At 39.4% G+C, this 24,164-nt stretch overlaps 1 protein-coding gene and 1 long non-coding RNA gene across 6 annotated transcripts; one reads left to right on the top strand and one right to left on the bottom strand.

The window, feature by feature from the left end:
* Positions 1-1,650: 1,650 nt before the first annotated feature.
* On the bottom strand, positions 1,651-16,006 carry LOC120791729. 3 transcript variants are annotated; one of them, XR_005707724.1, is made up of 4 exons: positions 15,895-16,006; positions 2,858-2,992; positions 2,215-2,242; positions 1,651-2,096 (listed from the first exon to the last, which is right to left on the bottom strand). It is a non-coding gene; the product is annotated as an uncharacterized LOC120791729 (long non-coding RNA). The 3 variants fall into 3 exon arrangements; XR_005707726.1 differs by having other exon boundaries at positions 15,828-15,987; XR_005707725.1 differs by having other exon boundaries at positions 15,882-15,985.
* tmprss4a (transmembrane serine protease 4a) lies at positions 8,990-22,907 on the top strand. Of its 3 annotated transcripts, none has more exons than XM_040130343.1 (13): positions 8,990-9,109; positions 18,206-18,260; positions 18,518-18,661; positions 18,912-19,064; positions 19,173-19,299; positions 19,429-19,548; positions 20,188-20,231; positions 20,612-20,774; positions 20,889-21,055; positions 21,408-21,503; positions 21,631-21,773; positions 22,033-22,185; positions 22,511-22,907. In XM_040130343.1, the coding sequence occupies exons 3-13, from the start codon at positions 18,550-18,552 to the stop codon at positions 22,520-22,522; spliced, it is 1,290 nt and encodes a 429-aa protein (XP_039986277.1). In that variant the 5' UTR covers positions 8,990-9,109; positions 18,206-18,260; positions 18,518-18,549; the 3' UTR covers positions 22,523-22,907. The 3 variants fall into 3 exon arrangements, with proteins under 3 accessions (XP_039986277.1, XP_039986276.1, XP_039986275.1); XM_040130342.1 differs by lacking the exon at positions 8,990-9,109 and adding an exon at positions 16,149-16,440 and having other exon boundaries at positions 20,191-20,231; XM_040130341.1 differs by lacking the exon at positions 8,990-9,109 and adding an exon at positions 16,151-16,440.
* The last annotated feature ends 1,257 nt before the right edge of the window (positions 22,908-24,164 follow it).

The following is a 24,164-nucleotide window of genomic DNA, read 5'->3' as shown; positions in this document are numbered from 1 at the left end:
TACAATTAAGCAATTAACATCCAATCATGCTCTTTGATATGTATGAACCTGCTGAGCAGGTCCAGTTGATTCTGTATTGATTTTGTATCAAAAGGACAGGAGGAAAGGATCTAAGTGACTGCGAGAGAGGGTTCATTGCTGGGACACGGGTGGCAGGAGCTTCAGTCACAAGGACTGCTCAACTGGCTGGTGTTTCAATATGAAAAATGACCAGTCACATCTGCATTTAGATCTAAGGGAAACATGTCTGTAAATCGGGTTGGAAATTGTGGTCGGCAGAATGCATTTGATGACAATGTCGTCCTGCATTAGTGTGATATATAAGGAAACTCAGCACGGCAGCTCTTCCTCAGGTGACTTAGAATGTCAGTGCAGGATGTGATCAGACTGTGTCACCAAGAACAGTTTGATGACAGTTACATAAAGGGGTAATTATAGTAGGGTTGCAGTGCATAAACCCCTCAACACAAAGATGAATGCACATTTGAGAGTTCAGTGGTGCAAAAACCATAGGTGTTGCTCTACAGGGATGTGGAAAAATGTGGTATAATCAGATGAGTCGTCCTTCACCGTGTTCTCCACGAGTGGGTGAGTGCATGTGTGGCTTACACCCCGGGAGAACAGTACAGGCCTGAATGCTTGACCCCTACAGTGAGGTGATCCGTCGGCTCTGCTATGCTGTTTGGGGGTATTTTGCTGGCATGGTTTGAGTCCACTTTTCCCCTTAGAGAGAAGGGACACTGCAAATCAACACAAAGTTGTTCTAAGCAATCACCTTTATCCTGTGATGAAACATTTCTATCCTGATGGGAGTGGTCTCCTCTAGGATGGCAATGCCCCATCCATAGTGCACGAGGGGTCACTGAATGGTTTGATGAGTATGAAAATGATGTAGATCATATGCTATGGGCATCGCAGTCACCAAATCTCAACTCAATTGAACACCTCGAACATTTTTGTGCTTCTTTGTGCTAACTTGTTTCAACACAAACCTCCAAAATTTAGATGCAGTGCAAGGTCCCTCTACAAGACGCAGTCACAAAAAAAAAAAAAAAAAAAATTTGCTGCAGTCTAAAAAGTTTACCTCAATCTCTAATATAATCACAAATGAAGAAATGCAGAGAGGGGAAAGGGGAGAGAGAGCGGAGTCTCAAGTAATCTAAAATAATTTCAATTAGAGAAAATAGTCTTGTGTATGTCTAGGTTATAACTGTTTTGGAATTAATGCAAATGTTGACCTTTATTCACCTTATCGTAGGAAGTTCATATCAGAAAAACATCAGATACACAGAAACAATCTTTAGTTTCATTAAAGGAAAAACACTGACATTAAATTTCCAGCAACCATAGAAAGTATCAAAAAGGTAGCAAACATGTTAGCGTGGAGGGAAGTCACCCACAATTTACAAGAAAAGTGATCTGCCTAGTTACTTTGGTTGAACTTTCGATAGTCTGCCTTCATCTGAAAAGTTCTTTTCATGAGCAGCACGTTTGCATTTGTTTCTTTGTGGTGTGTATACATGTGCGTACTCATATCTAAACCACGTGAAACCACAATTTTCAAAAGCTGTTGAAGCTGTGAAAAATAGCAAAACTGACAAAAAATGGATATTCCAAGGACATACATATATATTTAAATGTATACCCATATTTTATTTGTAATCAATTTTTTAAATTACATTACATAAAAATACAACTTTTATAGCAACAATAGCATTCAATACCTCTCTTTCTGTTCCAAGACAAAGTAGTCATTTTTGTTTTCAAGACCCAACTAAAAAGTTGGCCAAGAGGCAGCGACATGGTTTGAAAGCGTCACCTGACGCATCAATTCAAATGTAATTCAACTGCATAAGCTTTAGCATAACTCTATAAAGTCCCTCCTCTGGTTAAAAAAAACAACATGAATTATAGCAGCAAAAAACAGGAAGAGATAACATAAATGCTGAAGACAAAACGGGTGGTGCGTAGGAAAATGACGGGTGAGGGATGTGCCTTCCATTATGGTGGTTGCCAGAATCAACTGCCACCAACTTGGTTGTTATTTTATGATGCTGCTGATGGAGAATGGAGGAGATTTCTTCAACCCGACTTGGCTGCAGATAGAGAGATCAAACACACCAAGCTTACGCAAACAACTATTGAGCAATCACTGTATATACGAGGGAAGAAAACTTTGTATGTGAACAAGCCTTTGAGGAATAGGCCACTTACGTGAGCACTTTGTCTTTCAATGATGGCTCTAGAGAGCAAGAGGGGTCACAATGAATATGCATTACTATGCGACAATTGCATGGCAGATCATGATATTGTAGTCTTAATGTCGAGTGATGTTGCACAGCATCTCCTATGTAAGCATCTGCATGCCAGTTTCACAAGGTTGAAGTATATTCACCCAAAATACAGAGCCATGCAGAGAGTTTCAGTTTTATTTGTGCAGATTTTGAAATATCCATCTCTGAAATTTGTGCTTCCAGCCAAATACAAAAGAGGTGAATGGAATTTGTGGTGCACATGAATGAAAAAATTGTTTTTCTGGAGAACAATTCTTATCATGACTATTTCCTTGGTAGAAAGCAGTTCCTACTGTATGAAAAGTGTTCACAGAGGTCTTTGGATTATTATTAAAATAACCAAGTCGACTGAATGTTGCTGTTGAACTTCTTAAATTTAATTTTTCAGTGCTGTGTGCACCACAAATCCAATTCACCTCCATTGTACTGGTAAGGCAGCAGAAATGCTAAGATGTATCTCAAAACGTAGTCAGATAAAACCAAAATTATCTGCATGAATCAAAACCATGAGAGATACAAGAGGAAGCAAGTTGTTTGCAATGGCACATTGAAGCACCTCTCACCCTTTTTCTTGCAACAGTTTTTGCACTTTTTGCATTTGTATTTGAAGCAGAATTGTACAATGCCAATAGCGAAGAGGATTGCCAGGATGCCAAAGCCCACAGCGACACCAACTGCTGTTGAGTTCACCCTGCTCCCTGCCATAACAAACGCAAAGAGGTAATGAGATCATAGCCATAGATTAACACATTTTCAAAGATTACCTTACGAGCATTCAAGAACAAGCAAACTGAATGACAAAAAGGTTCTTTTTTAATTTTAAAGGGTATTGTAATCCTGACATAAATGATTGCCAACTGAAATGGTCTGTTTGGCTGCCTGGGCCTAATTCAATCACTATACATCTGTTCATTATGAATGAATATTCACTCCGATGAAATGAGATTGGAAAAACCAATTTCTGAGAAAGATTCTGGCCCTGGCTTCATTAGCAGTCAGCAGAGACACTGAAATCAGTGTGGTGGGAGTTTGAGACAAAAATACACACATCATGTAAACCAGGGGTCCCCAACCTTTTCTGCACCACGGACCGGTTTAATGTAAGCATTGTTTTCACGGACCGGCCTTCAAGGTGTGGCGGATAAATACAATAAAATAAAATGATACGACCAACACAAAACATGTGGTATTTTGTAAATATAATTATAAACGTGAATCCACTGTGTACTTGTATGTAACTTTATTAGCAGCGTCCTCCTGACATGCGCCAACAACATAACAAGAGTAACATCCTCTCTGGTCGCTATGGTAACACTTGAACATGCCTTCAAAATAAGATTCGCCACAAAACAAATATAAAGTACATGAAACATATAACTCAACATAACGCTAAATCAATGAAGGCCCTGAGCTTGTTTCTCTGCAACAAGACGGTCCTATCTAGGGGTAATGGGAGACAATGAGGCTCTCAGTAACTGCTTCTGTCCTTCTTGTTCCCGCTTTTTCCTTTCAAAATACTCCAAAGGTTTGTTTTTTAATGCAGGGTGCTTGGTCTCCAAGTGGCGAAGCAGTTTTGAGGGCTTCATTGCCTCGTTGGAGAGACAGTCACCACATATAATGCAGAGCGGGCTTGGTGCGCGGGAATCTCCTTTTCGCGATAAATCCATATTTTAAGTACGTCTCCTGGTATTGTCTGTTAAATGCAGCTTTCTTCTTCTTAGTCGTCACAGGCTCTTCTTCTGTCTCCTTACTGGGCCTTTTCCCCTTTGTAAAAGGAACTTTCCAACGACGTCTGTTTTTCACTCATTTTGCTAGCTTGTGGGTTTAATATTAGCGTTCCGTCACATTACCGAGACAAGCATCTTGACATGCGTCAAGAGTGATTGAAGAACAGACGGATGTAACGGAGAGAATTTTCAATTATCATTTAGATTGTCATTTTTCAAAATAAAGGATTGTTCAGACTCGGATAATAAATAAAACGGAAATAATTTAAGTTATTCATTCTTTCTGTGGGGCCCGGTACCAAACGACCCACGGACCGGGGGGGTTGGGGACTGGTGATGTAAACAGCTGGGAATTTTATTACACTGTCATTTTTTTTCCCACTCAACTGCATAAGCTTTAGCAGAACTAAATGGAAAACTCTTTTCTACTTCCCTTTTTTAGTTTTATTCAGTGTTGAACCTTAGCACCTTTCAGACAACAGCTCTCCTGTACACATGCAGTAACGGCAATAGTGACTGACCATGCAGGTTTAAAAAACTCAATATTTTAAAGGTTCTAAGTTGCCAACTAACACAGTGAGAAGAGCTTGTGATTTCTAGTTACAGAAAAAAAAGCAGAGCCTCTTTTCTATATAAAATGTACAACAGGTAACCCAAGATAACACTAAAAGATCATTGAATCCAAAGAAGAAAGTGCATTTTGTCGGAATTCTAAAACAGCATTGTTGTGAAAGTAAAATACTTGAGTGGAAAAATAAATCTGAATCACAACCCAGAGCGATTTTTTGGAAGTTGTTTATGTGCCTCACAGTTGATGCAAGCGGAACTGAAATTAAACATCTCAGCCAAAAGACTCTTACCACCATTCCCCATAGCTGACTAGCCAATATGACCAATGTTATCTTGTCTGTCTTCTCCTCTCCTCCCTGTCCGTTTGGTGTTGAGCTCTGTCACAGTCTTTCCACGAATCCTTATTAAATTATTTGTCTTGACTGTGAAGAACCAAAACAGAGTAGTACTCTCTCTTCTTGCTTCTTCCAACGTCTGGCTGTCCATGTCCCCATACCAGTCATTCTTTTAAACCGGTCCGACTTCTATCCTTATCCTGCCTTTCTTCTACCCTCCCTTCATCAGCAGATGTTAAAACAAAGTGAATGTGACAACCTGTCGTTCTCCCATAGACAGTCATGTGAAGCAGGCCGTGCTTTAAAATTCACTCTGGAGTTGTTTGATAGTGCAGTATAACAACTTTTCACAAGACATCCAGCCTTTTGCACAACTGTCTCACTGAGATCCAACAAGAAACTCAAACACAGCCAGAAACTATAACATTCTGGTCTTGCCGAGCTTTAGGAGAAATACCTTATCTACATAATGAAGTTCACTAATGAAATGCCCTGCTTTTGTACCTGCGGTTTCCATCACAGCACCAAAAGCAGCCTCTCTCTCTCTTTTTTCTTTCCCCTGTCTAAGAAATCATTAATAGGCTGCCAGGTAATAACACCTCAATCAGATGGCGCATGGGGACTCCTGTTGGATGACTAAATTATTACATCTCTTCATTGTTGTTGAAAATAATGATGAAAACATGATCAAGCCAAATTTAACCTGGCCTGAAAATAGTACCAAAACATCTGACTCAAACAGAAGTACTGGTATTTTACTGAAAATATATTGACAGTAAGGGTTTTTAAGTTAGTTTAAAAGTTACAAAACCAATATTTTTCATACAATACATCTTTTTTTATAAGCTGATACTATGTTGCTGTTGCTTTTGTTGGGCAGCTGGGTTTTCTTGAGTCTGTCCTACTGGTAAAGTACAAGTCCGCATCGTTGTACACAAGGAATTACCCACAACAAACCACTATATTTTAGAATATACTTTATTGGGGGGAAAGTACTCTAGTCACTTAGTAATTCCTAGAGTGAAGTAAGGTAAAAGAATTACAAGTAGTTTAAACTTAAATATAGAAGTGCTGCGTCCAAACTGAAAGTTTTGAGAGTCATTTGGAAGGTTTCTCTTTTGCAATGTTTATGATGTTGGATGAACATGTTATTAGTGTATTAAAATCATAGTTGGTGTGACACATATTTCTGGTGTTGTACCCTTTAAATGAGGAAAATAATACATGAGAACAGAAAAAAGTGGTTGTCATGACAGTCATTCAAATGATTAAGAATCACTATAAACTTACAACAGTTTGAGATTTAATGTCAAGTATTGTAGTGAGTACATCATTTTAAAAGTTGTATATGTCTTAAAGATGTGTCACCCCTCACCCACAAGATGTTATCAGTTCCGAGTGGTGTGAGGTTTCCTGTTATTTAACCTATTTGGATGATTCGCACTCTGAGTTAACCACAGAACATGAGCCACAAATGTGTTGAAGGCAACACAAATTAGCTGCCTCCCATTAACTTGTATTCCATGATCTAGATTGGGGATGCCATATCGTATACTGATAAAGACGATTAGGTTCTTGTTCCCTTAGATACCACTGGCAGACAGTGATACAATTGCCTTAAACACCCACACATTCATCTGAAATGTAAGATGAATTCAAGTTCCACTTTCCATCTGCCACATGTAGAGAGTCTACATCCTCTTTTTTTTACTTCCTTTATTTATTGACTATGTATTTTACTTTTAATAATGTGACCAGATACAGATGTGACCCTATCTCAGCCAATTTGCTAAATGAAATTCTTGTGTTGGTATGGATAGTGGAGGGAAATTTCTCATTCGTCTATTGTTTCTCCCTTTCATCCCCTCTCCTGAAAATCAGTTGACTCATTTTACATCAGTCTGCAATTTTTAGCCATGCTAGCAGTGTCGCCCTAGGAATGGCAATGATGGTCCACCATTTTGGTCCACACTGAAATATCGCAACAACTATTAGATGGATTGACATTAAATTTTGTACAGACATTCATGTTCCATAGAGGAATAATCCTAATGGCTTTTTGGATCCCCGGATTTCTCCGCTAGTGCTACCATCATGTCAAAAATGTAATTTTACTTTGGTTTTTGTCTAAATACCTGCAAAACTAATGACATTCCCACAAGCCTCAGCTGCACTTGGGTTTAGCAAATGTTAGCATGCTAACATGCTAAACTAAGATAGTGAACATAATAAACATTATCCCTGCGACACGTTAGCAGTGTCCCTGTGAGCATGTTTGCATGTTGACGTTAGCTCAAAGCTCTGCTTTACAGCCTCACAGAGCTGCTAGTATGGCTGTAGACACTTATTAAGGATGTTCCAGTCCATAAATTCATCTCAGAGGGGTGCTGAAAGTGAGGATATGAGGATGTAAATTCATTCTTGACCGTTGGGGCCATAATATGTAATAAAAATAATCTCCGCTCAAAAGGTCGACTTGCTAGTTTTTGGTGGAAGAATGAGGAGTCTTCAGGAAGGTTGTACATGGAAATCCAAATTCTACGGCCTTTCATCAAAACAGTATAAGGTCAATATATACCATGTTAAGTGTTGGGCTGCCTTTGTTCCGTTGGCATTCCACAGTAACACGCTCATAAAAAGTTGGGATTTTTTGCAATGACAAGCAACAATTAAGTTAGTTAGTTGTGATCTGCCTGCTGTGGAACACAAATGAAAATTCACGTCTTCCCCACAATCAAGTTTTGTCCATTAAAGCTGCATTAATCTGTAATCCAAATTTGTAATGACATATTCAGTTATTTTTACATGGTACTGCGTGCCCAGATATTTTTTCAAATTATTTCAAGGAAGAGGGAGAGTTTGGAGGTGTTTGTGATATCCTTTTCCTGCGTCCTGTAAAAAAAAAAAAAAAAAAAGTCTTATCTATTATTTTTGAATATAACTCACTTTTCTTTTTTTTTTTTATCCTATTTTCTGTACCTGTGTACCTGTGTGTTTATGGAGGTGCACCCAGGGAGCAGTAAGCAGAGAAAAAAAAAATTCTGTTCAGGAAATCTGCTTGGGATTTCTTGGCAATATGGCAGCAATTTTCTGGTATTTCATTGTACAATCACATCACACTGAGAGATGAAATTAATACACCTTTACAGTGATCAAGGCTATAATAGTTATCATTCTGCAAAGCCCTCTATCTGTGATGGTATCATCTATCCCTATGTAATGACTAAAAGATTAATAGATACTTGTTGTCTGATTGAGTTGCATGACACGTATTATATTTCACAATTGTCAGCACATAGCACAAGTACTTCCTTATACTGTAAGTCCATTCATTTAATGTCGGTCAGGTGCAGTGGGTGGCAGCTGACACAATAACGTCCTTAGAGTATTAAGTATTTCGTGTTCCCAGTGATGTGATGAAAGACTTGGATTATGGGATTTGTGTTTATTGTTTTTGGAGTATTCAAACAAATAGAACTCATGATTGACAATTTGAACAGCTTAGGTATATTTTGGAATTAAATTAGTTAATGCATACAATTTTGGACAAGAATTGCGTATTATCATAGACACTGTTGATTCAGCTTGAAAATCTTTGTTTTCCCTTCCCTTTCTTTTGTCCTATATCCAGGAAATGTCAGTCACCTTTCCCAAATTCGATTTAACTTACTGTAACTTAACCTGTAATATATCAAATAACTGGTCTAACATTAGCATGGAAAACAATTTAGCTTTTTGAGATAACTATCCTCAAAAAAGAAAAAAATAATAATTCAGTTTTTGTTTTTGTTTTGTTTTTACAAAAAATGTGGGACAACATTTATTCTTTAGAGTCCAGGGAACATGAAAAGTGAAGCTATGTTAATAATTAACAAGACATTTTTCAAATCGCACTTCGCCTAAGTCCTCTCAAGCTCGATATCGAGTTTCACAAAATGCAAACCTGTGTTGGGAGGGTGATGTAAGTGTAATGGCTTTGGTGGTGAGCGAGCGAGAGGGCAAAAGATGGACAGAGATAGGTTGTTTGCCATTAAAGTGGAGGGCAGAGGGTGGTCCCTGTTGAAAAATAAGTCAGCTGAGAAACTCCCCAGAGAAATATCCTGCATTTCAGAGACTAAGAATAATTTTCCACCAGTTTGACCCTCAGATGCTCTTCTGACAAGGAAGGACAGCTGCTTCACAGGTGAGTGTAACTATAATATTCTTTTTATTACTTCTACTGTTTTTTTTCCAAAACTTTGATGGTTTTTAAGTGGTGTTTTTCCAAACTCAGCTGACTCAGTAAAGAACTTTGATCCATTTCTCATCAAGTGTCCTACTAAACTGTTGTAAACCATCCGCATAAGCATGTGCATGGTTTACAACAGTTTACAACAGTTTAGTAGTCCACATAAGCATGTCTGATAGGGATGCATAATGCTTTAAAAGGTAAGTTCCAAATTTTAAATCTGTGGTTTTTTTTAAGTTTGGAGCCACTAGTTTTTCTTGGTCAATTTGGGTCCTGAAATGTGTTAAATAATATGATTGACATCTGAAGTTCTTGATTAGAATTTAAAACAAAATGTTGTGAAGGTCTCCAATTCAATTTTACAACTACAGTTGTTTGCCTTATTCATTTTTATTTTGCTTTGCTAAAAACCAGTCAACAAATTATTAAGGTGGCAAAATGCTTCAGTGTGATCAAAGATCGTGCTGAAAAAGCCTGCATAGGTTTCTCAGATTTGCACAGAATTTGAACATCCTGCCATACTGTTTGCAAGTCAGTGAGGAGCAAGTAAGTACTAGCAACATTTTGTTGCTAGTACTTACTTGAGAATAAGCAAGAGAATAAGCAATATAAATATTTGAAAATACTTGTTTTAGATGGTACATATTAATTGTGAATACAAACATCTTTGCTCTGACGGTATTCTGTTAATATGTTAACAATCTGGACTATATGCTGTTCAGGAAGTCAGGAGTCTATTTATTTGTCCTTGATCTTTACATGCACCCAGTTTCAAAAGAACACACCAGTGTTTTCAGCTGCAACCACTTTGCTCATTGACAAAGAAATGCATAATAAACAACGAATTAATTTCATCCCTCTGATATGGATTGTGTGTGTGGCTGTCGTGCTGTGAGAGCTGATGGGATTATGAACAAAATAAACCAATTTGACTCTGCAAAACATTAAAAGCCTAGAGTCAAACAAGGGCATACAAAAGATTTATTAGATCTCTGTATTGCTGTCATCTTCTACTTTATAGCGTGTGAAAATGTCTTGTTAGCCATTGTTCAACCATGTCAGACTATCAGACAGGAAAAAACTTGTGACTGAACAATATTCATGTGATTTACAGAGTGGGAAATGTGCTATATTAGAGGGAGTGGAAAATGGGTGATTTACTGTATATACAGTAAATAAGACTCACCGTAAGGATACATTTATTGTGCTTTACTGTACATATATAACAGTAAAAACAATTACTAAGTCCATAGACCAATGGACTAAGTGAGGAAAGGTGGAGATAGTCCTGATCAAGCGAAACAATCAGCTGCGGTTTATAACAATGGCTCTTTCTCTTCAACCAACCTTTTTCTGCCCCCCCCATGACAGTGTCCCATGACATTAACACTGGCTTATTGACTGCATCCTTATAGGGTAATGATATATCAAAGAACCACAGGACAGTAATGTGTTGCTGTATTGGTATCTGCTGGTACAATCAGGCATTTGGCACTTTTGGCCAAAAATCATAGAACAGAATAAACACATATTCAAATATATTTCTAACACACTACAATTTTAGCCACGTTTGCAGCAGTCTGTCCACTTTCGTCAAGACTGAAATATCTCAACCATCAACACTGATGGATTGCCATGAAATGTCTACTGACATTCATGGTTGGCCTTTTTGCTTTTAAGTGAAATGTCTCAAGAGCTATTGGACGAATTGCTACAAAATTTGGTTCAGGCATTTATGTCCTCCACAGGATAAATTGCAAAAATGTGATCCCTGACTTTCATTTTCGCCCCATTATCAGGTCAAAACTTTAATCAATCACATACTTTGGTTTATGGCCAAATACCTGCAACGCTAATGTGCTTTGTGTTTAGTGATAATTAGCAGATGGTAGCATGCTAAAAGGCTACGCTAAGAAGGTGATTATGGTTAACATTATTCTTGCTAAACGTCAGCATTTTAGCTCTGTCACTGCGAGGGTGTTAGCATTAAGGCTTTTAACTTTTAGTATTTAGCTCAAAGCGCCACTGTAGCCACTGGCATGGCTGTAGATTCTTGTGAGGCATTGAGTGTATTTGTCACATTTCTGTTATGCTCATGCTATGAGCCATGACATGCCATGAGTCACAATTAGATGTCAGACGCAAACTTCTGACTGATACCAACTGACTTCTCATTAGACTGTCAAAACATAGGTGATAAAAGACAAACCTCACCCTCACGGTATGTCACTGGACATGCACACACACACACGCACACCACTTTTAAATTCATGTTGTGTCTTGCATGTGTGTGTGCACATATGCACCACTGTGTTACATTTTTGTTTTTGCATGTATTTGTATCTTTCCAGATGCATGGCTGTATGGGTGTATTTTTGGGTAAAATTTGAGAGGCAAAAAGAACCTGGAAGGGAGCTACGGAGAGATGGACACAAAAGGGGGCAAAAAAATAGATGGCGTGCTTTTATGTGCCAAGGATTTAAAAAGTTTGGAGTCGGACGGTGTGTAGGAGGAGGGCCAAAACTGGGGAAGACACACAGAGAGGGAGTAACGAGAGCGAGAGAGAGAGGGGAGGGTTCAGGTGTCAAGTTACCTGGAATACTTCTGTGGAGCGCGGATAAACAAGGCTACACACCAGCACTCTTTATTACAGCCTTGGGGCTTTAGAGAGGGGCAAGTCAGGCACCCTTCAAGCCGGATTCACTTACCGTGAAAAGATAAGAGGAAGGAGAGGGAGAGAGAGAGAGAGAAAGTGGGGTCAAATCTAACCAGGTTTTGTAGTCAAAGCCAGTCGAGCAGGAAGGTGAGAGGAAAAGGACGAAGGATATACACAGGACAGTGAGTTTCTGGGGAGTCCCTACTCAAGGGACGGAGGGCAGCATTTACTCGGTCCTGCCCGTCAGATGAGGTGCATCTGGGCCTTACCGAGAAAGACAACTACATCATGTGGGTGAGTGCAGCTACAAGCAGAATCAACATATTTATCAGGTCTGTGGTTTGCCCTGGAGCAGCAATTTGAATAGCATCATCCCTATTTATTCTGGTAACAAGTTTGTTATCATACTATGGCACAAAGACACGTTGTCATACCAAAGGTTCAGCCTTTGATATGACAAAGCAGACTTTATCTTATCACAGGTGTGAGATCAGTGGCAGCTTCGGCTTGAAGGTGGGAATATTTTAGTTTCAAAATTATCCTGCTGATATTCATTAGTTGTATTTGGTTTGTGTATGTGTTTTTTTTTTACCTGTAGGTCATACTAGTGTGTGTGTGTACCATCTACCTCATTATACTGTATGTGGCTGCAACTGTTTGTGTTTTAGTGAGTGCGGCCTAAACTGACTAAAGCATGCATCTTTGCTTATATAAATGCACATATGTTTGTTGCCTCTAAATATCTAAACGTGGGGGCAGCACGTTTCTAGATTAAAGCTCGTCACGTAATGTCATGCGTAGATTCTCAAAAGCGCTTTTGTGAATATTTCAGTTCAGAGGAACATAATCCAACAAAGGTGAGAGGCAGCAAGGTGGACACCTCATTTGAACAAAAGGTTTACCGTTTCAAAGCGTTATCTGTTAAGGCTGACCCAGTTATACTTTTTTTGCTGGTGCTGGAGCAGTTCCCAGTAGACAGTAGTCCACATATGGGTCAGTCTGACTCGAAAAGAAACAAAGTCAGGTTTAACAGTGTAACTCTTATTGCAGAAATTAGATGTGAGATATGATCTCGCTTGGCTACTGCTACCTGGTTGTTTTGAAAGACGGCTATGGCTCATTAACTGGTTAATGTTAGTGATGGTACCAATTACGACATTTATGTTTCCCAGAAGGAACTGTCATCACATCTCCTGATATGACAAAACAGACCCTGTATTTTCAGGTATGTGTTTGTCCACTCTTGACAACATGATTTTTTTTTAGCCATCTTTCTGGTTTTCCAGGTTAGACGGAACCCTCCCTTTTTTGTGCTGTCTCATTCATCTTGCTTACTCAACTCATACATAGTCACGTTATGATGACCTGGTTTCTCGCACTTTTTTTTCCCACTGAGATTTCTGCCAGTTGGTATCAGTGATGAGTGTGCGTATGTGATGAATATTCTTTTGAGGGTGTGTATTAATCAGCATATGTTAAAATCAAATTATTCATTTACATATAGGGATCGCTATTATAATTATATTATAGTTTTTTAAAGTCTGATATTTTAGGCTCAATAAACTGGTGGAAACTATGTACAAAAAATATCTACTCTCGAAAATCCGCTTTAGTCTTAAGTCTTCTGGGGAAATTAAGAAGTGGGGTATCTCAGAATCACCTTACATCTTATTACATAAAAGCAAAAGTACATGGCTATGAACTAATTATTTTAAAAACTTTACCATAAGTAAATAAAAGTCTCATGTTACCTACCGAAGTGCTGCAAGGCTTAAAGCACACAAGTGAAATCTTCCTTGTTTCAATGTAAAGAGAAATCTGAGATTGATTTCAAGACACAAAAATGAGAAGAACAAAATGTCTGGATCTCTGACGCATGCAGTCTTTTATGGTTTAAGCTGGATGTGACTATTTAAAATCTCTTATATGACTGTTTCTCAGCATAATAGTATCAGCCAACTTAGCTGATTCATGGCAGGATAAAATTAGCTTCCTTCCTTCCAAACAAACAAAAACAATTGAAAAAAAACCCTGCCCAGCAACATTCTTAGTCCCTCTCTCTTTAAGGAGTCTATACACTTTGTTTGTTCCAAGTGTCTGACTAACAGGACCCGTCAAACATCATTTTCACCTCTCTTTTGTTTTTTTTGGGCACTTATTTTAACCAGGTGACAGCAGCAGAATAAGCTTGGCAGCAAGAAATACGCAAATTAGAGAATTTACCTAATACTTGAAAACAGAAATGAAATGAATTTAAAAACAGTATATAACAATGTTCCCAGTTAGCTGTTTTGTATAGCTATGGTTTCTGGCAATTCATTATTTAGTCAACAAAGATTCTTCATTAGATTATTTTTTCAAATCAAACTAAGTATCAACTTACACATATTCTGTAAATATGATTGTAGCTCAAAAAATTGAACGAAAAGCTTTGAGGACAAGACCACAGCAGGTAGACAAAAGCAGCTTTCAAACTGTCTGTAACTGTGTACCATGGGCTGAAATCCTCCAAATAAGCCAGTAACCAGCCATACTGATGTGATACTTGAGCTATAACACTACAGGATGAATCATGTTCGCCTTTGATGAATGAAGGAACACACGCTGTACTATCTTTCTGACAACTTCAAAGGATGCAGAGGATCTGTTTGTGCCACCTATCATTTTTTATCAATTATTGTTGTGAAATGGTCCCTAGACATTCAACTCAACGCCTTAGTGCGGTTTAAAACCACCTTTCAGATTTGTGAACTTTCACTGCGCTTTATTCCATCCAGACAAGAACAGACCAGGTCTAGCTTATAAAAACTTTTCATTTTTACTTGACAAACCTTGACCTGATCAACAGGTTGACTCCAGTAACTGTTTAACAGTTTCAGATTTGTGAATCCTTTATTACTACCTGTGAAAGAAAAAAACAAAACAAATCTAGTCTACTACATCAGACCAGGTCTAGATTAAAAAACACTATACTTAAACTTGTCAAATCCGGACTATGTTATCCCAGAGAAGCTAAATAAAAAGTTTAAAACACAGTTTCAGATTTGTGAACCCTACAAATTGGAAGTTAACTTCAGAATTTATATTTCTCTCAGAAGTCGGCAGAGACCAAAAACAGAGCTAATACTGGACTTACATTTGCCAGGTGGACAGAAATACAACTTCAAATGAATAATAATGTTGCTCCTTAACTACTTTATATGCAAATAAGTAGTTGTTTGCAAACAAGTTCACCATATTGACGTATCAACACTGAGTCAGTATATTTTTTGGTTTTAGAAGTTTACTTTTAGAAACAGAAACGAAAAATGAACTATGCTGAATTGTTAACTTCATTCTGCCGTGCTTCAGTTGACCTGTATCTTGAAAAAAAAACAAAAAAAAAACGCTTTCACCCAGTAATTATCAGGTACTTAGCATTTAAGTCAGCTTTTTAAAGACTGAATAACACCGAAAATATATCAGGGGCCAGCAGGAGCACATTAGAATGAAAGTCACAATTTCTGACACAGGTCATCAGAAATTGTGACCCTACTGTGCCTGAAAACTGAACAAAAATATAAAGCATTAAATTATTATAGGTACTTCGCCTTTCTTTCACCTATTTTAAATATTGAACGTTAATAGTAACAAGTGCTTATACAAAGTAATATCCGAGCAAATTCGCCCCCTGTGGTCACATGGTGTAACATCGGCAAGTACTGCGACAAATACCAGAAAAGTACACGGACCCCGCTGCCCCCAAGTGGCCAAAAAACATCAGTTATTGCAGGTTTAACGTCGATTACTCAGCCCATCTCTGTCAAAGGTAAATGATGACATTTCCGTACTCACAGGTCACATCTCCTGTATTTAACGCATGTAGAAACAGAAAAGGAGAAGCTGTGATTTGATTTTTGGAGCTTGTCAACAAGCCCTTTAAGCTAGCCCCTCTGACTGACTGCATGCAGTCTCACCGGTGAAGCCGCGGGGTCCACACTCTGGACACACACAAGTCATACTTCATTGTAGGCTTACCCGTGGCTAACGAAAGCAAACCAGCTACGAAGACGCAAAATGTAAATGAGACACCTTTTGGAGTCACCTTATTTCCAGGAGTGGCATCCCGATTTGCTCGTGTAAAACGACGTCCCCGCCAGGGTTATTTCCCCCCCAGGACCCAGGCAAGGTGGGCGAAGACCCGCCCCTACACTGCCTCTGATTGGCTAGTACTCGTTGCTTTCATTGGTTGGGTCTGTTAGGTTTATGCATGAAGATTGATGATTGGTTATGGTTATTGTAAGTATATCAAGGTAAGCCAATCAGAGCCGGGGTAGGGGATGGGCCTGCGGCTGCCTCAGGTGGGATAAAAAATAACTCTCCCCGGCACATTTCGTCCGCTTCGCCAATAGTTTACACTCCCGGCGTGTCGCGCCACTGAAGGGACCGAGCCGCTCATCAAACCGACCCCCAACTTGTCGAAGTGTAACCACTGAAATGAAAACGGCACTCCCTCCGCTACACGTTAACGTTACTAAAAAGTAATCAGACCAGGGTTTGCTAGAATCCCAAAACTGGGATTAGAGATTCAAAGATTCTGTTTTCAAGCAAACCTCAATGGATGAATTTACCAGGTGTCTGTGCTCAATCGGTGAGTGGTAAATATATAAAACTCGAACTAGACAGTGAAATAGCCAGATCTACTGCTACAGTTTGCCAACTGTACTGGCAAAAAACGATCAAAGCTACAATTCACATTATGACTGCAACTTTCATTATCTATTATTCTGCTGATTATGTTTTCGTTCAATTGTTTGGTGTGTAAAATGTCACAAAAGTAGTGGCACTTCTTAGATAGTTTAGTCACATCATCGCAGAACCAAAGGTGAAATTTTCAAATGTTTTGTTTTGTCTGAACTAAAGTCAAAAATCCAAAGATACCCAGTTTACTGCTGTAGACTATATGATAAAGATAAACCTGAGAATGTGTTGAATTCTTCACATTTTTCTTTCTTGAAAAATTACTACTAAAACAATTAATCGCTTATCAAAATAGTTGCAGATTACTTACATGTGGATCAATTAGTCAGTTAATCGTTTCCGCTCTCACACCTTGTTGCCGATATACCTCTGTGTGTTTACACATTGTATTTGAGGGCAACTGGTGATAAACCGGCAAATGTTCGATTTAAGTGAGACAAGAAATGCAGGGTGTAGGCGTTTTAGTTCTTTGAAAGGGCTTAGCATCATGGACCGAGGCCTTCAGATCAGTTGTTTCCAACCTGGGGGCCAGGACACAGCATTGGGCTTTATGATAATTAACGAGATTGTAAAAAAAGAAAAACAAAACGATTAAAAAAAGACATTTCTTTTTTCATATTTCTGCTACACAGAATACTATTCAGTTTTTTCCAATCTTTGTTGGGGTTTTTTTCCCCTGTTAAATGTTGGATAGTTTTACCCCTTCAGGCTTCATTTTCATTTTTCATGTGAAAGCCATCTGGTCACAAACATGCACGTAACACTGATTTGTTTGAAAGGTTCAAAAACAGAAAGGCTGGGAACCACAGCTTCAGAGGATCCTGCCCCCTGCACTGCGAAATAACTACCGTCATTTGTCCTGTAGTTTTTTCTACACCCTACACACACAATACAGACTGAAATGTAGTCTATGCAATTATGCAACTGGGATACAGCTGATATCCTGCTGAAGAATACTTGAGTAGCCTTGTGCTTTAACCTGGCTCCTGTGGTTGAAGGGTGGTCACACCTCTCTATACCACCCTGCAATATTACATTGTGTTCTTTCTCCATAGTATCAGTTTCATTTGAATGGAAGACTCACTGGGTCCCAGTGGACCCCACCACACTACATCCCACTATACTGTACATCCAGAGTCTATCACTTTCATGGTGGGGTCAAGTAGTCTGTGTGATAACAGTTTATGGGAACTGCCTGCAGCATATGCAGTGGCTGACATATATGGTGGTGGCGGTGGTGACATGTATGTAACGTGACAACTCTTAGTGGCACACTATGTTCCATATGTGCATAATTGGTAATCCTTGTGGCTCCTCCCCTGGATATACATTGTGCTATACACCTGTTTCATACATGGCCACGTTTTCTATGTTTTGTAGCCTTTTTGGACAAATAGATGCAATTTATGATCGCATATATTAGAACAATCACCTGGAAGTAAACACAAAAAAGTCACATGCAAAGATATCGTATAAGTTGAGATAATTACATGGAAACTTGCACACAAAATAACACAATCACAAACCTACACCTCCTCCAAGGCACACACACTGTAATGTATATTTACTCTAAAGGCATGCAATGCACACTTTTGTTCCGACACCTGTGCTCACATTATCCCTTGTCTGACTTATCTTTGTTATTCTTTCCTCAGACAATCACCCATGTGCCAGAGGAAAGCACTAGACCATTGAATCCAAGGCTGGCAGGTAAGCTGTCGCCTGGTGTTGGTTTCATGTTAATATACAGTATGTTGCTGCACAGATGGAGGCGTTCTTTGAATATCACGCTGAACACTTGGAAAATTCTAGTGTGGGAGAGTACTGAGAGCTTTCACATTCAATACGCACAATCTCAATCTCGCTTCATTTGCTTTGTGGTTTCTATTCTCTCATCTCGCTTTTCTATTATTGCCTTGCTTATTTTTCTCTCCCCGCTTCTCTGTTTTTCTGCCTCTTCTTCCTAGTGGTTCCGCAGCCAGGCCGCCACAGAAGGCCCATGACGGCTCCAAAGACTCAGAAAGACAAGGCGTCGAAGAGGAAGAGAGTGTTTCTGACTGTTTTGGCAGTTGTGGTGTTACTGGGCATACTGGTCACCGCAGCATACTTCAGTGAGTAACAGCAGTTCCTTCCTCCAAAGGCACACACATATGTCACAGGATGTTGTGCCCACTAGGCCCCACCTTCATATTTTCCCACCAGACTTCGCTGCTTGAATAAGCGAGAAACATGTGTTGCAAAGGTGTAAAAATCATGACAGGATCCAGTGTCATTCACTGTATATCAAATGATCCTTGCAGAATGCTATTCTAACCCTTGTTCTGTCCTTCTATTCCTCTGTGCCACTCCTCTTCCCTCCAGTTAAGCAGCTAATTGAGAGCAAATACTTCTTCTGTGCGCGTTCAGTGAAGTTCATCCCAATAGACAAAGCCTGTGACGGGAAAGATGACTGTGCTGGAGGAGAGGATGAAATTACTTGTATGTCAAGCTTTACGGTCAACACTACCTTTCCAGGTAAAACAAACACCTGACTCTTTTTTCGCTTTGTCATCACAGACACAAAAACAAAGCTTGAAAAACGACTCCTCTCTTTCTGCCTCTCTGTGCCATTCCTCCCTCTAGTGCGTCTCATGTCAGGTAGGCACGTCCTGCAAGTGTACAATCTTGGCTCAGGTTGGAGGAGTGTGTGTAGTGACGACTGGACCGAGCAGCACACACAGACAGCATGTAATCAACTGGGATACACATAGTGAGTTTACATCCACCAGGAATAAATATATCAGATTTCATCCATCGCACATATTGTGTTGCAAATTTAAAGGACTGGGTTATTTGACCTGAAATCAAGTCTTACATCGGCCCCCTTGTGTCCTAACAGTAAACCTCGTAGCACCAGGGTCCCAGTGGACACTTTAATATCTTCCCTGAAAACTGGACCATTCACAGCCATCAGACCTGGGACTACGACTAAACCCATACATCAGGCTACCATTGACCGGTGAGGAAGGCAGCACATATGTCATCAGAAGGAAAATCAAAGGCCTTTAACTTCATAATTCATGCCTGCATTATTTGTCTTTGCTACACGGATCATAAGTGATCTAAAAAAAAAATATCAGTGCCGTTTAGGAAACAGTGCTGTCATAGAGTGACAGCTGTGTCAGTCTCAGACAGACAAAGATACAGCTGTTGACAGGTAGCTGGCTGTTGACTTTGAAGATAAAGGATATTAAACACCTTGCTCTCGTCCCCCTTTTTGTAATCCTATCAGTTCCTATCTTTCACATTAGCATTTGAGTTGGGATAAATCTTCACTTTTATTCTCGGTTTCTCTTTTGCACTCTGCTTTCTTCACCCTCACATGTCTCTTGTAGAGAGAGACAGATTCTGTTCTCACAGTTTCTCTTCCTTAAAGCCAAAAAAGTCCCACAGTTTTTGTTCCCTCTGTCTTATCCCCCATGAGAGTGACAGGTATTTTACTCAAAGAAAACAGAACAGTAAAAGAGACAAAGTCCTACAGGGAGGTAAAGTTAGGTCAACATTTGACTGTGTATCTTGTCAGTTTGATGAATTGTGTGGCCATTCTGGGTACATGTGTATCTCTAAATATTTGACGAATACCTTTTTCTTCCAACAGCAGTGTATGCAGATCCGGATCTGTGATATCCTTGTCCTGTTCAAGTGAGTTTTATTTTTTGAAAAGCAACTACTGTCACTAACATTGTTGGCAGATTTAACAAGGCAGACAGGACCTCGTCAGTGGTGGGTGGAAGATAACATGGCTATATGACTAGTTTCAGGATTACAGGCACATACATGTCTACAGTAAGCAGCAAAACTGTTTTTTAGGAACATGTGACAGAGTACTTAACTTCATTTTGCACAATAAATCAAAAAGGAGTTTGTTGAGGAAAAGACACTAATCCAACCTGACTTCTACCGTTTGAACAGGCAGATCTAGATGGATAAATCAACGAAGACATAAAATAAACATTAGTGTTTAAATGGACCAAAGTGAAGAAAGGGTTTTTGAAAATAACAAGATAACTTTTTTTGGTCAGACTGTGGACAGGTGGGCTCCCAGGACCGTATTGTGGGGGGTACAGATGCTGTAATCGAGGACTGGCCCTGGCAGGTCAGCCTGCAGCAGGGAGGCCAACATACATGTGGAGGCTCACTGGTGTCTCCGCGCTGGGTAGTCTCTGCTGCCCACTGCTTTTCAGGGTCAGTACTGTTTCCCTATAGACCATTTCCGATGAAATTCCTTTTGTGGTAAAGTTCTAATACATGAACTCCTTCTCACACTTCCTCCTTGCTCACTTCCTTTGGGCCTTGCAGCAGTAAAAAGGAGCTGAGTCGCTGGAGAGTGGTGTCAGGAAGGACATACATGGGCACACTTGGAGGTTCCTATGTGGACAGAATCATCGCGAATGGAGACTACAATCCATCACGAAACGACTATGACATAGCACTGATAAGACTTAGCAGCCCCATCAAAGTGGGAGGTTAGATTGGAATTTAATACTGATAAACACACACCAACAGAAATCACTGTACCCTACCGACTGGTATATTTATTAGGCTACTGGTTAACTGACTCTGTAGAGTCTGGCTGAGTTTAAACCTGAAGAGCTGTGATAAGGGCAAGTAAGAACATACAGTAGGCTTTACTGCAATGCTCTCTAGTGGAGTATAAGTCAAACAGCAAGCTCTTCACTATAGCTCGAAGTCTGCCAGTGTACTCGCTTGATAACGTTAACTGTACCTTTAAACAGCACTTTAAGTATGACAAAAGTAAATAGTAAGAACCGTAAAGGCTAAAATTTTCATAAAGAATGCACTGAACCTGTCTTCCAGTTGCCCGCAAGCCGGTTTGTCTACCTCCCAAAGCCTTTGGCCTTGTTGCTGGAGCCTCCATGGCTGTGACTGGCTGGGGATACCTGGAGGAAAATGGTAAGGAAACCTACACACTGCCTCATTATCACTTGCCCCCCCCCCCCCCCGGGACTAATAAAAAAAAAGACAACTTCTTTGAAGCTACCGCTATCACTCAAATCTTGTATCCCTGTTTTGCCATCAGGTGAGGTTTCTCCGTCACTTCAGAAGGCCAACATCCCTCTGATAGACCAGGCTGTGTGTTCCAGTCCCACAATGTATGGTAGTTCCATAACCCAAAGGATGATCTGTGCTGGTTTCCTGAAGGGGGAAGTGGATGCTTGCCAGGTAACCAACCAATGATCAATATTAATTAATATTGCAAAAGACACAAAAGAATATTTGATATGAATATTTTAAACCTAACAACCACTTGTACAGTGTATTACCTTGTAAAATGGATCAATTTTTAATTGTACTGCTGTGGGCCTGCAGTTTAATATTAGTTGTAGTTTGTAGAATCATTTAATATTGACGTTCTCTTCTGGCAAATGGCTTGGATAATCAAATGGTGTAAAAATTTTATTTTTGCTGTTATGAATCCCAGGGAGACAGTGGGGGTCCTCTGGTGCACTTCACTTCTTCTAGGTGGCATCTGGTAGGAGTGGTGAGCTGGGGCATTGGCTGTGCCCGGGAGAGAAGGCCAGGTGTCTACTGCAACGTGGAAGAGATGCTCAACTGGATATATACAGTCATTGAGGTAAAGAATACAGAAAATGCTAAGTTTCTGTGTTAGTAAGGGCCAAGTACTAGCAAGTTTGCCTTAAGAGGGTGGCGTTTGCTCAGTTCAGCTGTATGTCAGTTTGTTGAACTGAGCAAACTTTACTTGCTGAGGAAGACGGTGAAGCTCCAGAAAAGCTAATTAGTGGACCTTAAGTTAAAACTGACTGAATGAAAATTATAGAATGAGTTTTATTTGGCAAAACACTTAAGTCTACTAACATACAGGTAAAAAAAAAAGACAACTTCAAAACATACAAACACACAAGTGCAAAACCCTGACGATCTTTTCTCCATCCTTACAGAAAAACCCCTGAGGTCCTCCACCGCGACTACCTCAGACAGACTGTGAAACTAAAAGAAAGATTTTGTTTAGTTTTGGTTAACTAACAATGGGAGACAGATGGAGAGACAGGGGAAGATGAAGATGCATCTCAACACCAACATAGATGAACTGTTAAACACAGCCATGAGCATAAACACTGCACTTACAGACACACACACACACACATTTCATACAGACTTATTACATGTGTTGTTTGTGCTATTTCAAGTTCATATCTCAGGGGACAAGTATATTCATGTAACAGTCCGTCGCTGGCCAGTCTGGGGTCTTCATAGCAGAATGCTCATACAAACATGTTTTTGTGACTTGAGGACATAGCATTAACTGTTGCATGACCAATAGTTAATGCAACTGCATTAACTGTGACGATTTTGTACCTCACCGGACTGGCAGAGCTCAGACATAATGTACTTGATGACTAACTGCTAATGATTTTAGGTGTGCAATGTGTTATGAGGGTTCATATAGTAAACTGCTATGTAAAGAAAGGTGTCAGACTGGGGAAAACTAATGCCAGCAGAAGGCAGTGTGAAACCTCAGGTTGATACCACCGATGTTGTTAAATGGACCAGCCATTTAGTTCAATGCATTTCTGGTGCTGATTTAGTTGTTCTGATTGTGTCCCTATTTAAGGGCAAATGCGGAGATGGTGTGCTTGCAACTTACTGCAGAATGATTGACATGAGCACTTTTAAGTGAGAAAGTGGGAATTACTTGACCTTACAGTGTGCGGAGATTATTCAAGCAACTAGTCTAATAATGCACTGAAGACTATGAAATCACACTGCCATATGTTCATAGTGCCTCCTCGCTGAGTCTCAAAGTTCAACCAGATATACAGTGTGCCTTCAGAAAACTCACGCCATGGAATATTCAGGGTGGTGGTCACAGAGTTTTTGCCTTCACAGCTAAAAGGATATAAATGTAACGTCCTGAAATCTAAAAAGTGAAACAGAGACTGTGGTATAATATGTAAATTTCGTGCACTCAGGAAAAACCCTAACATTATTTCTTCATTTAAAAGTAATCATTGTATATATGTACATATGTAGCAAAGTAAAAGAATACATGAATGGGATTTTTCTCAAGGTTTGCATACAGTATGGTGAATGGCACCGTCTGGTAACTTTTGACTGTATACATGGTACATGTTGATTTTTATATACTTGTAAATAGGTTGTAAATATATTAAAGACATTCTTCTTTTACTTGGCCATTGGTACAATTGTTGAGTCACACAATTGACTTGATATTTTTTTGCAAGCGTATGTGCTGGAAACTGGATCTCTCCTTGTTCTATTCAGTGTCCTCCTCCCAACGCACGACCTCTAACCCAATGTTAACAAAAGAAACAAAAGGAAACAGAATATATTTAAATCATTATATAAAGTGTGAACAAAGATAACGCATAATGACAATTTTCATCTCAAATTTCAATCTGTGGAAGTCTGGAACATACCTTAAAATGACAATGTATTTTAAAGTTTGTAAAATTATTACATAACAATAGAGTTTGGAAGAAGTCTCAAATTATCTGCCCCGCTATGCAGCATCTTGGCTATATCCTAATTTTGATAAATGCAATGCACCTTCAAGTTATCAACACCAATATA

The sequence above is a fragment of the Xiphias gladius genome, chromosome 7 (genome assembly GCF_016859285.1).
Source record: "Xiphias gladius isolate SHS-SW01 ecotype Sanya breed wild chromosome 7, ASM1685928v1, whole genome shotgun sequence".
In the NCBI taxonomy this organism is placed as follows: Eukaryota; Metazoa; Chordata; class Actinopteri; order Istiophoriformes; family Xiphiidae; genus Xiphias; species Xiphias gladius.
This window is presented reverse-complemented; position numbering and strand designations above follow the sequence as displayed.

Coding starts and splice junctions, on each gene's coding strand:
- tmprss4a (XM_040130341.1), top strand. CDS start 16,411: ATGAATTTACCAGGTGTCTGTGCTCAATCG. Junction 16,441..18,205: donor CAGGTGTCTGTGCTCAATCG/GTGAGTGGTAAA, acceptor TTCTTTCCTCAG/ACAATCACCCATGTGCCAGA. Junction 19,549..20,187: donor CATCAGGCTACCATTGACCG/GTGAGGAAGGCA, acceptor TTCTTCCAACAG/CAGTGTATGCAGATCCGGAT.